The sequence below is a fragment of the Aulonocara sp. 'chitande type north' Nkhata Bay genome, linkage group LG6 (genome assembly GCF_057382095.1).
Source record: "Aulonocara sp. 'chitande type north' Nkhata Bay isolate Kocher_YH1m ecotype deep benthic linkage group LG6, A_spYH_male_GT1.1, whole genome shotgun sequence".
NCBI classification, from domain to species: domain Eukaryota; kingdom Metazoa; phylum Chordata; class Actinopteri; order Cichliformes; family Cichlidae; genus Aulonocara; species Aulonocara sp. 'chitande type north' Nkhata Bay.
In genome coordinates, this window is record NC_141349.1 from 17,600,456 (window position 1) to 17,611,562 (window position 11,107).

At 38.9% G+C, this 11,107-nt stretch overlaps 1 protein-coding gene across 1 annotated transcript; it reads left to right on the forward strand.

Annotated features, from left to right (window-relative positions):
* The first annotated feature begins 1,076 nt into the window (after positions 1-1,076).
* casp3a (caspase 3, apoptosis-related cysteine peptidase a) lies at positions 1,077-8,022 on the forward strand. Its single transcript, XM_086295317.1, has 6 exons — positions 1,077-1,312; positions 1,668-1,807; positions 5,372-5,500; positions 5,635-5,810; positions 5,908-6,016; positions 6,132-8,022. The coding sequence occupies exons 1-6, from the start codon at positions 1,248-1,250 to the stop codon at positions 6,359-6,361; spliced, it is 849 nt and encodes a 282-aa protein (XP_086151443.1). The 5' UTR covers positions 1,077-1,247; the 3' UTR covers positions 6,362-8,022.
* Positions 8,023-11,107: the final 3,085 nt, after the last annotated feature.

An 11,107-nucleotide genomic window follows, 5' to 3' on the forward strand; every position in this document is an offset into this window, starting at 1 on the left:
ACATACCAACATTTAATAATGTAGTGTCTGTGTAAATAAGCTCCACGTCTAGTTAAAGGTGGAACTTGGGTCTTTTATAAACAAGTACTCCTGGATGTGCAAAGGTTTAATTCATTTTAAAGATGAAACTATACTTTCAAATGTTCACACACTGGACACTATATTAGGGACACCTTACTCATACAGGGTTGGGTCCTTTTGCCTTTAGAGGTGCATTAATTACTTGTGGCATAGATTCAGCAAGGTGCTGGAAACATTCCTTTAGAGGTGACATTGTGGACCATATTGACATGATAACATCACACAGTTGCTGCAGATGAGTTGGCTGCGCATCCAGTGATTCAAATCTCCTGTTTCACCACATTTCAAAGGTTCTTTCTTGGATTGGGCTCTCTGTAAGCCCTAAAGATGACTGCTTGGAAAAATCCCAGTAAGTCAGCAGTTTCTGAAATGTATTTGCAATATTTTCATTTAAAATGGGTCCACAAGAAAAAATAACATTTTATATGAATTAACATAAAAAGATTTATTTCATAAATACGGGACAGCAAGCTACCAAAATGTTTCTGTAACTTTACACATTTACAATGTAAACCCCGAGAATGTGCTGATAGATTTATTTCTTTTCAGTTACTAAAGATGAAAAACTTTGGCATAGAAAAACTAATTTGCACCGTAAATGTGTAACTAAACGTTTTTACACTGACGGTCTGATTGAGTTTAGATCATAGTGGGCTGGATGTGGCCCACGATATAAAATGAGATTGACATCTCTGGTGTCTACGCTCGAATGCATCTACCATGTGATTGGCTGATATTTATGTAAAATTGTGGTTGAATGGGTGTACTCAACAAAGTAGCCAGTGATTGTATTACACGAGTTAAAATAAAAATAAAATGTAAGAACCCGAATTAAATTATATTTCTGTTATTGTGAAACGCCTTGGGTCGATTGTTAGTTAAATTCAGTGATCAAACGTATGTTGTTTGCGTCTGGAGAAGTCGTTTCGTGGACGTTTGTAGCTGTTCTCGTCTCGGCACGCCCTTGAACGTAAAACGAGCGCATCTCTGAGTGACATCAGCATCTTTTGTTTACCAGTCAGCAGAGAGTCCCTCAGGACCACACAGCAGCAGTAAAGGGAGAACATCCGCTGCCAGAGCACGACTGGGCATTTTTGAGGCCTTCTCTTTGTCACATAGAGAGCGTGAATTTGTTTGGTTAGCGTTTAATTACTTGCCTGTGAAAAATGTCGGAAAACGGATCCGGACCTGGAGTGGACGATACAGACGCAAAGCCAGGCAACGGAAAACAGTGAGTCACTGGATTAAGCTAGTTAGCGATCTTTATGTGTTGCGATCTATTGTGTTCATATCCTGTTGACGGTTCATGGTAAGAGTGAAACCGTTTGTCGTCCTTGACCTCAAAGATCACAGCCGCTCGTTTTGTCTTCTTCTTCTTCTTCTCCTCCTTTTTTACTGCTGTATTAACGCTCTGCTGTACTTTAACATTGTGCTATTTGATCGTTTGATATAACGGAGCTGCAACTGTAGTCCAATCTTTGCATGCTTCTTTCTTTATTTACAGCAGCATCTCTCTGACGTGCATTATTTGCTGAGTTTCTAATCACACATTAAACTTCTAAACTAAATGTTGGCTTGTCCGTCAGATCAGCGGGCTCTTCGTCTGCTTCTGTCCCCATGGACGTGGATGCCAAGCCCCAGTCACACAGCTTCAGATACCGCCTCGATTTCCCCAGAATTGGCCAGTGTATCATCATCAACAACAAGAACTTTGACAGGAGTACAGGTGAGCATTTGGGCGGTCTGTTAGTTTCTGAAATTTAAACTCGAAACGAAACAGCTGTAAGTAACATCTAAAATTAATCTTCCTGATTCAGTTTCAAGCGCAAATCGAAAGGTGATAAAATGTCACATATGTGAGAAGCTGTAGAGCTACACTTGGTATATAAAGCAGGTCTGTGACATTTAACGTGTGTAACATTAGACAAACTGATGATCCATTTCTCTTTAGGTGAAATGTGCGATGATTTGACCAGCACTGCATAATATAGATGAGTTGGGTGAAGAAATTAAGGCTTTAATTTTGGAACTATGCATGCAAAAGAGCTCATCAGGGTTCTGCTGCATGCATACAGTTCATAATTTAACTTGGATCTACTGAACTCCATTATGCACTTTAGACATAAAAATTGACCTAGAGCTCCCTTGTCACAAAGGGTGACTTTAGCAGGGAGCTCCGCATGTTTGATTTGGCAGAGTTTTTACACTTGACGCAACCCCGAAGGTAAATGGCCTGTATTTATATAGCGCCTTACGCCTTACGAAGGGATTTGTGTCTTCGACTGGAATCAAACCAGTGACCTTTCCCTTCCTAAGAGAATGCATAAACCACTCCAGTATGGCTGTACATTTGACATAAAGGTCTTAAAACGTGTTAAAGTGTTGGGATGTGTGTGCGGGAATTGTGCTGCTGGAGTTCAGGGCTTTAGCAATTTATATTACAACCAGTTCAGTGCAAGATATTTTATGGATCTGGACAAAAAAGCAACCACTATGTGGGTTACAGGTTATTTATTAGCTCAGTTTTGCTCTTGTTGCACTTTGTTGTTCAGCCAAGTTAGGGCCCTTACGTGAAGTAATAAACTAGTGATACAGAGACCAAAGCTGATATAGAGGACAATGTTTGCACAACTGTTGAAACCAGTTGCTGTATTAACACATTAGAAAATGTATTTGCTTTGTTTTCTTCATGCTTAGTAAATAAAAACAGGTATGGGTGGTGCACCGAGTTAACTATTTACATAGGGAAGTGAATCCAGACTAATGGTAAAGGTTAACTTTGGGTAATGGATCCATTGTCTCAAATTTTCTTTGTTAAAACTTTAATTAGGTGTCATTCCCATACTAGTGTTTCTATTGACAATACATCCACCCCCCCATTTTTACTAGACGCCTTTGACACAGGGGTGTGCATGGTAGAAAGCTGGAGGAGGGGACTTCTTTGAGTATTAAATGTGAGGTGATGCCACCTTGTTGTATGAGTGTGTGTTGAGGCTAAAGGCTCACGTTTCATCTGCCTGTTGACAAGTGTTTGTTAGGGCTTATTTGCAATGCTAAGCTCTCCCTTGGTAACGTGTCGCATCACTGCGTTGAGGCTTGAACTCTGTGCAGTAATGGCCCACAGTGTGGAGGCAGTGCTAAAGTGTGGCTTCTCTTCTCCTCTATTCTCTATGTAGGACAGAAACCAGGTGATTCATCTCACTTCTACACCTTTTGAGAGTTTATAGGTGTGGAAGGTTTAACCTTAATGCTGTGGATTCCTATTTCCTCCATTCACTGCAGGTTTATTAGATGTTCTGGTTGGATCTGTTGCAGTTTACGTGTTAAGTATCCTTGCATTTGATGACAGTAGGTTTTGGGAGCTGCCAGCACATTTTACTGTCAGCTGGCTCATCAGCAAGTTCAGACACATGACTCAAAGTATGATCAGGCACGCAAGGCATGGGTGTGATCTATAAGATGACTGGCACCACAAGAGAGTATGCTGATCAGTTCCTCTTCCTGTTCAACATTTGCTGTGGAGTATTTTGTTTGAGAATATTCAAAATGTAGATTTTATTAGGAATGAAGTTGTTTTAAATATTGTTGCTTTTGGGTGTTGGCACAGAGTTCTTTATCATTTTCTGAGGCTCAGATGATTATACTGGTTGCGTGATACTGGCTTTTTTTCCATTTACTTTCAGAGATTAACCTTTCCCTCTGGTTTGTGTTCTCTAACTTTTTCTTTTTTGTCTCTCCAAAAACCTGTTTGCTGTTTTACTGTTTGAGGTAATCAGAGGGCCTCCAGGCTTGGTGGTTGTGGGCTGTGTTGTCCTGTTTTCATGTTCTTGTTTTAACAAAGAAAAAAGGTTTAACCTCATTTCAGTGGGGTTGGAATGTAAATGACAGAGAAAGGAACAATACATTTTAATGCACTTCTAGCAAATATATCATTAATCGGCACATATTAAATAGTTTAAGAAATCAAACTTTTAGCTGATTATGTTCTCTGAAATTGTTCAGAGCCCTAAAACTGTAACGGATGGTTGGTGCCATCATTGCACTCGAGTTCAGGCTCCTCGAAAGCTGGTGTGTCCTTCTCTGACCTTTCATCTTGCTCTAATATCTCATCCCTCACACTGCGATAAGTCTGAATCTCCTACAATTCTGAGCAAAAGTGAAGTACTCAGGAATTAGTAACTCCTATTGCCAACCATAGAGGACACTGAATCAAAGTTTTGCCCATCATTTTGAAAAGAAAGCCAGAAAGCCCAGGATGTACACCTGACTATGCTGATGGATATACAGGTCTCAGGTCCCTTACGTGATAGCAATGAATAAACATCAAAATAAACATCAAATGGCAGCTTTTCATTTATCTTTGTCAGTATAGCCATGTGTTATTTGTATCTACTGAAATGGGAATATCTCTTTTTTTTTCTTTTTTTTTTTTGCCCTCTAAAAATCAGAAGTGCCCCCAAACCCCCCAGTCTCAGTCAGCTTCTACATCTGTCTTTACAAACGTCCTGTGATGGTCTTAATATTCCATCAGATTTGTGTTTTTGAAAACTTGTCTGGCAGGACTAAAAGGGCACACACGACTGCGTATTCAACATGCATCTCGATGTTCTCAGAGCAAACACGTCGAGTCAAGTAAACATCAGTAGTGGTTGATCCTGTACTTCGTCGTTTAGTTAGCGGAAAGGAGCAGGTGTTACCTGAACAATAACAAAGCTCTTTTTCTGTTCAGGTGCCTCATGACGAATAAGCCCTGACAGTGTGACTGTAAAGCAGTCTTTTTTCTTTTTTTTCTCGTTTCTTTACAGCTGTGTAGGTTTTGTTATTTTCTGGCTCATTGCTGCTCAAGATGGGCGGAGATCATGCGTTAGTAAGAATAGGTGCGCCTGTAAACACCAAAGTCATTGGGTAGATCCATGCAGACTCGCTCCTGCTTCGCTTGAGTCTAGCACACCGAACAGCACATGCTGCTAATGCTGACCTGCCAGTGGCAAAAAAACCCTTGTACCAACAGAATCCAATATAAAACGGACCGATAATGTGGTTTTGTACAACACTTAGAAGCGTGTTAAAAGAAGAAATTGAAGATGCTGCTGTTTAGCTGCAGTACACCTCCCTCCTGCTACATCCAGTCAGGTTTCTCATGCCCGGCTGTCGTGTGGAAAAGCTAAATCAAAATGCGCTCCATTTATATTGTTTGTTTGTTTGTACACTCAGAAGGAGGAAATGTTGATTTGTCTTGCACATGGTTTTCATGTTGAAGTAACCAGAATTGTGGTTTTGTGTGTTCCAGGCATGAATCAGCGAAACGGTACTGACGTGGATGCAGGCAACGCCATGAGAGTATTTAAAAATTTAGGTTATCATGTGAAGCTGTACAATGACCAGACAGTTGATCAGATAATGAACGTTTTAACTGCTGGTGAGAATGATTTAAACCTCCCACTGCTACTCGTAAAATTAAAAATAAGCCTCATGCTACTGACTCTTTTCACATGCTTTTGTTATGTATCAGCTGTACGTGTATTCATTTATCCATCTCTTTGTTTTTTTAAGCATCCAAGGAAGATCACAGCAACTCAGCCTCTTTTGTCTGCATTCTTTTGAGTCACGGGGATGAAGACTTGTTCTTCGGCACGGACGGCTCAGTAGCGCTCAAACACCTAACTTCACTTTTTCGAGGCGATCGCTGTAAATCACTGGCGGGAAAACCCAAGCTCTTCTTCATCCAGGTACCGTGGTGGTTTCTCTTCTAGTCCACTTCCTCTAACCTGCAAACCTGTAAACGAACGCTGCTTCTTTTTTTGTGCATGTGTTGACATTGAATAGGCTTGCAGAGGTACAAATCTGGATCCAGGCATTGAAACAGACAGCGGAACTGATGGTGTTAAGATCCCTGTGGAAGCAGACTTCCTCTACGCCTTCTCCACTGCCCCAGGTTAAAATAAGGGCCTTTCCTTTTTCTTGTCTTGGTTTTTGCATGCTTGCATATTGTTTCCTTTAAGAAATATTGTATTTGAACAAAGCATATTCCATGACTCATCTACACACAGGTTACTACTCATGGAGGAATACTCAGACTGGGTCCTGGTTCATCCAGTCGGTGTGCGACATGATCAGCAAGTACGGAAAAGAACTGGAGATCCTGCACATCATGACCCGAGTGAACCACAAGGTGGCAGTAGAGTTTGAGTCTGCCTCCAATTCTCCGGGGTTTCATGCAAAGAAACAAATCCCCTGTATTGTGTCGATGCTGACCAAAGAGATGTATTTTTCTCGTTAATGTCAGAAAACTAGAAGAAAGGCTTTGGGAGTGCTAGAATTTTTTTTTTTTATTTAAATGTACACTTTGCAACTCAATATCTCTTCTAACGTTCATATTGCTTGGAGGGCAGACACGATGCAAATGTCAGTGATGCTTCACCACCTTGGCATTATTAAGTTTATTCAGTGTTGAGTAGTTATTTAAGTTTGGCATTCACTTTTACCCCAGCAGCAGGCCCTTTAACCAAAAGGAAGGTTATTTTTCACATACCAACATGACATAAAACCTACAGATGTCTACAAGTAATAACAGCTTGAATTTCCGGGCTGAGTGTGTTACACGTAGACGCCTTTTTGCTGTTTACACTGCACATTTCAGGGAACACTGTTGTGAGTCAGTTTGATAGGAAGTTTGACCTTCTGCGTTTGTGTAATCATGAAACCATAGACGGGCTGATTGTCCACCAGCAACAATATCTCATACATGAGGAGCCTATTGTAACTTAAGTGTCTAAGCACGAAGATGGTCTGTCTTTTTTGTTTTCGTCTCTATTTACATTTGTATTTGTCTCCATTGTTGTGTGAGTGATGTCATTCACTGGATCGGTACCTGATGCGTTGTGCAAAGCCTGAATGAAAGCACCACCTGAACCTGGTGGGTAAATTATTATGTAGCAAATTCAAGAGCATCCTGTAAGTTAAATGTATGTGGGTTAGAAAGCTCAGAATTACATTTTTAATTTTCTGGGGTTTTTTTTTTCTTTTCTAAAGGTCTATTTCTTTCTCTTGCTTGTGAAAATCTTTGATGGGGAAACAGGTTTAATAGCCTGCATGGGAAGTGCTCAGCAATCCGCACAATGCTGTCTTTTGAGCCATATTTTAACACGTTAGACATACTTGAACTTTTTTATTTCACTACTCTTTTCATGGCTTCTTGACTGGGCCGATTAACCTCATAGGCAGTCCACGGTGCAAAGTGTTAGACATTTCAGGATGTGGTTAGTTTAATTTGCCAGACAACCGGAACTACAAAGACGGATTTGTTCAGACAGGTGATACTTTCACTTTGTTTTTTTATCTTGTGTAGACACAAAGTAGTACCATCCTTTCCCCGTAAACTTAAGAGGTTTGGTCAGACCAAACATGATCTTTGAATATGTTCACTTTGGCTTCAGGGATCAGTGATGTGCCTTTTTCCACAAACAATGAGCCAGTAAAAGAAATATTGAATATTGATGGAAAAAAGCTTTTGGTTGCAGCCTTAAAGAAACATTCATGGTGGCTTTTTAAAAAAATTAATAATTAATAATGAAATGCAAATTTACTAAAGACATTTTGTACTTCAGTGATGCAATTTTCTTAATAACCACAAGCAAACTGAGTAAAAGTTCTTCTGCAAAACTCATGTCACCATGAATATCAACTAATTCATAAGAGATGAAGCACAGTTTGATTGCACATTGATGCTGTTTTTACATGTGACAAATCATGAGAATGCAATTTTTTATGTACAGCAAGCCAGCTGTATGTGTCACTTACGCTGTTAAAATAATTCATCGTTGCATGTTTGACACGCACTTCTCAATTTGGCTTTTTTGTAAAATCGTGATTTTGTAAGCAGCTGTGATGTAAGGTTGATGAACTGTCTTTCACGCAAAATAAAGACCACTTTGTATTCTGTGCTGTGGAATTGGTTTCATTGTTTAGTTTTGGCTCATCCGTTGCAAGAATATTCATAGCACCAAAGATTACCAAACCCATTTTTTGACACATTCTTGGCAAACTCGTTCCAGTTTTTTCAGAATATCATAACAAGAGCTAACCTGAAACAACAGTAAAAGATCCGCTTTTACGATGCCTTGAGTTTAAATATGCAGGATTTCTCCAGATTTGCCTGTAGGTGAGAAAAACTGAACCACCGCAACTTGAGACCCGGGGCCAGATAAAACTGTCTTGAGCACAAATGCACTTTACTGAAACTGCTCCCACAAACAAGTGAATTATACATTTACAATCGACAGTGATTAAAATGCTTTATCTTAACTTTGATACCTGAAACTAATAGTATAAATAAATATGGCATAACTGAACCTAAAGTAATAATTTCTAGCTGCAGTGATTAGATTCACTGTGTTGTATGATATAAAAAGTAATTTCCCTCCCCCAACATAGCCATTTAAGACTTTCAGATTCCACTAAACCACGGTGAGATCATTTTCCACAAATGGAGAAAACTTGTAACGGTGGCGAGCCTTCCCAGGACCAAAATCACTCCAAGAGCGCATCAACAACTCATCAGGTCACAAAAGAACCAGAACATCTAAAGAACTGCTGGCCTCACCTCAGTTCAGGTCAGAGTTCATGATTCAGCAATAAGAAAGAGAATAAACAAAAATGGCATCCATGTGATAGATCACCATTTACCAGAAAAACACCTTGATGATTCCCAAGACATTTGGGGAAATATTCTGTGGACTACTTTTTTCTGCACTTTTTTGCTTGAGGCTTGAGTCCCGCTACATCTAATGTGAAACTAACACAGCATTTCATAAAAATAACACCACCCACAGTCAAACATGGTGGTGATAGTGTGATGGTCTGGAGCTGCTTTGCTACTTAAGGACAAAGGGCTCCAGAAAACAAACAAACAAAAACCCAAACACCTCAAAGCGTTCCCACTCCAAAACCTGTACTGGCATCTGATTGAAATTCTTTTGCGCGACTTTAAAAAGGCCATTACTGCTCGCTGTCAGTTATTGCAAATAGCTGATTGCAGTTCTTGCTACCAAAGGTAGCACAAACAGTTATTAAGGTTACAGGGCAATCACGTTTTTAGAAAGGGTCAGGTAGGTTTCGATAGCTTTTCTCCTTTAATAAATGAAATCATCATTTAAAAACTACATTTTCTTATTTTGCATGTTATTTTCCTATAATATTAAAATTTGTTTGCTCTGAAAAATGTGACAGGTGCCAAAAAAAAAGTCAGGAATTGGGCAAACACTACTCAAAGAAAATTAAAGGAACACATTAAAAACTTCAGATCTCAAATCATGCTGGATACCTATACTGATATGGACAGTGTAATGTGTTAGGAATAGGCCGAATTCTTAGGCAAACCAAAAATAAAAATGAAAAAAATTTGTGGCAGCCTCATCATTTTTGATGTAAATCCTTGCAGTAATTCAAGATAATACTCAGTAGTTTCACCCCTACCTGGTTCTATCCATGCCTGACAACATCAGGGCATTTTGTCCTGGAGGATCCCGTCTATCAGCAGTCAGGTCATTAATAAACACGAGTGTTCCTTTATTTCTCCATACTTTTCTCTTCCAGTCATTCTGGTAAACGTTCATCTTGGTTTCATCTGCCCATAGATTTATTTCCACCCAGAACTGCAAAGCCTCTTTTAGATATTTTCAGACATCTGGCCTTCCTGGTGATAATTGTCACCAGTGGTTGTTGTAAACCCTCTCTATTTACATTCATAAGGACATCTCTTAATTTGTTGAGTTTTGCAATATTATGACTCAACTCCTTACAAGTGTTGTCTTGTGGTGAATGAATTTTTTTTAACTAAGGAAAGAATTCAGCACTCCTCCACTTTAATTGTCTTCTGTGGTCTTTTAGGCCTTTCGGTGTTGCTGAGCAGGCTGGTGCATTCCTTCCTTTTAAGAATGTACCCGATTGTCTATTTGGCCACTCCTGGAGCTTTTGCAGTCTCTCTGATTCTTTTATTGTGTTTTTCAGCCTAATGATGTCCTCCTCCAGTTGCATCAGCATCTCTTTGGATTTCATATTGAGCTACCAAACACAAATTCAACACTTCGAATCATATCCACATTTTTTATCTGCTTGGTTTGTAAAGAAATCACAAGGAAACATGAAAAAAATATAAATCTACTTGAGAGTCAACTGTACAATTTTTGTCTATAAAAATGTCTGTAATACCCACGCAGTTACTTCAGATTTTTTTGTTAAACATCTTCATTTAAATCTGCCCTTCAGTCACACCTTAATTGTTTGGTTTAAAATTCACACAGGCAAACCTGCAAAAACCATGCAAGGCTTGCTTTGTCCAAAATCTTATAGACCTGGCTATCTAATGGCTTAATGTTCAGCAAGTGCATGATATATGGTCCATTTTGATAGTTTATTTTATGGTACTGTTGGATTGCATAATAATAAGGCATTTTTAACACTATATAGAGAAAACTCGTCTCTGCAGTGGTCCACTTTGTTAACATACAGACAGATATATATCTGGAGTCTAACTGTAATCATTATTGTTTCAGTCCGGTGCACACTACGTTTTCTGTGGCAGTGATAAATGGCACTGATGACCATTTATGTTTTACATATTGTGTTGTGTGTTTTATCTGTTTTTTAATGTTTTATGTGAAAGTCTATGTGTGTTCTGTATAGTTATAAAAAATTTAACCATGTGTAAATTGTAAATATCAACAGAAAGTAATGAGTTGCAAATCTGTTAAACACATATTTATTTTCACAATAGAACATAGAAAAGAAATCAAACGTTTACACTGAGAAAATATAACTTTAGACAAATATTGTCTCATTTATAATTTTTTAATTTGGCAGTAGCCAAGTAACATGACTGGGTGTAAAAAGAGCATCTTAGAGAGGCAGAGTTTCTCAGAAGTAGTGATGAGCTGAAAATTGAGCATCTACAGATTGTGAAACAATTTCAGAATGACGTTTAACAACATAAAATTGCAACGATTTGTCTACCATACATAATTTCATT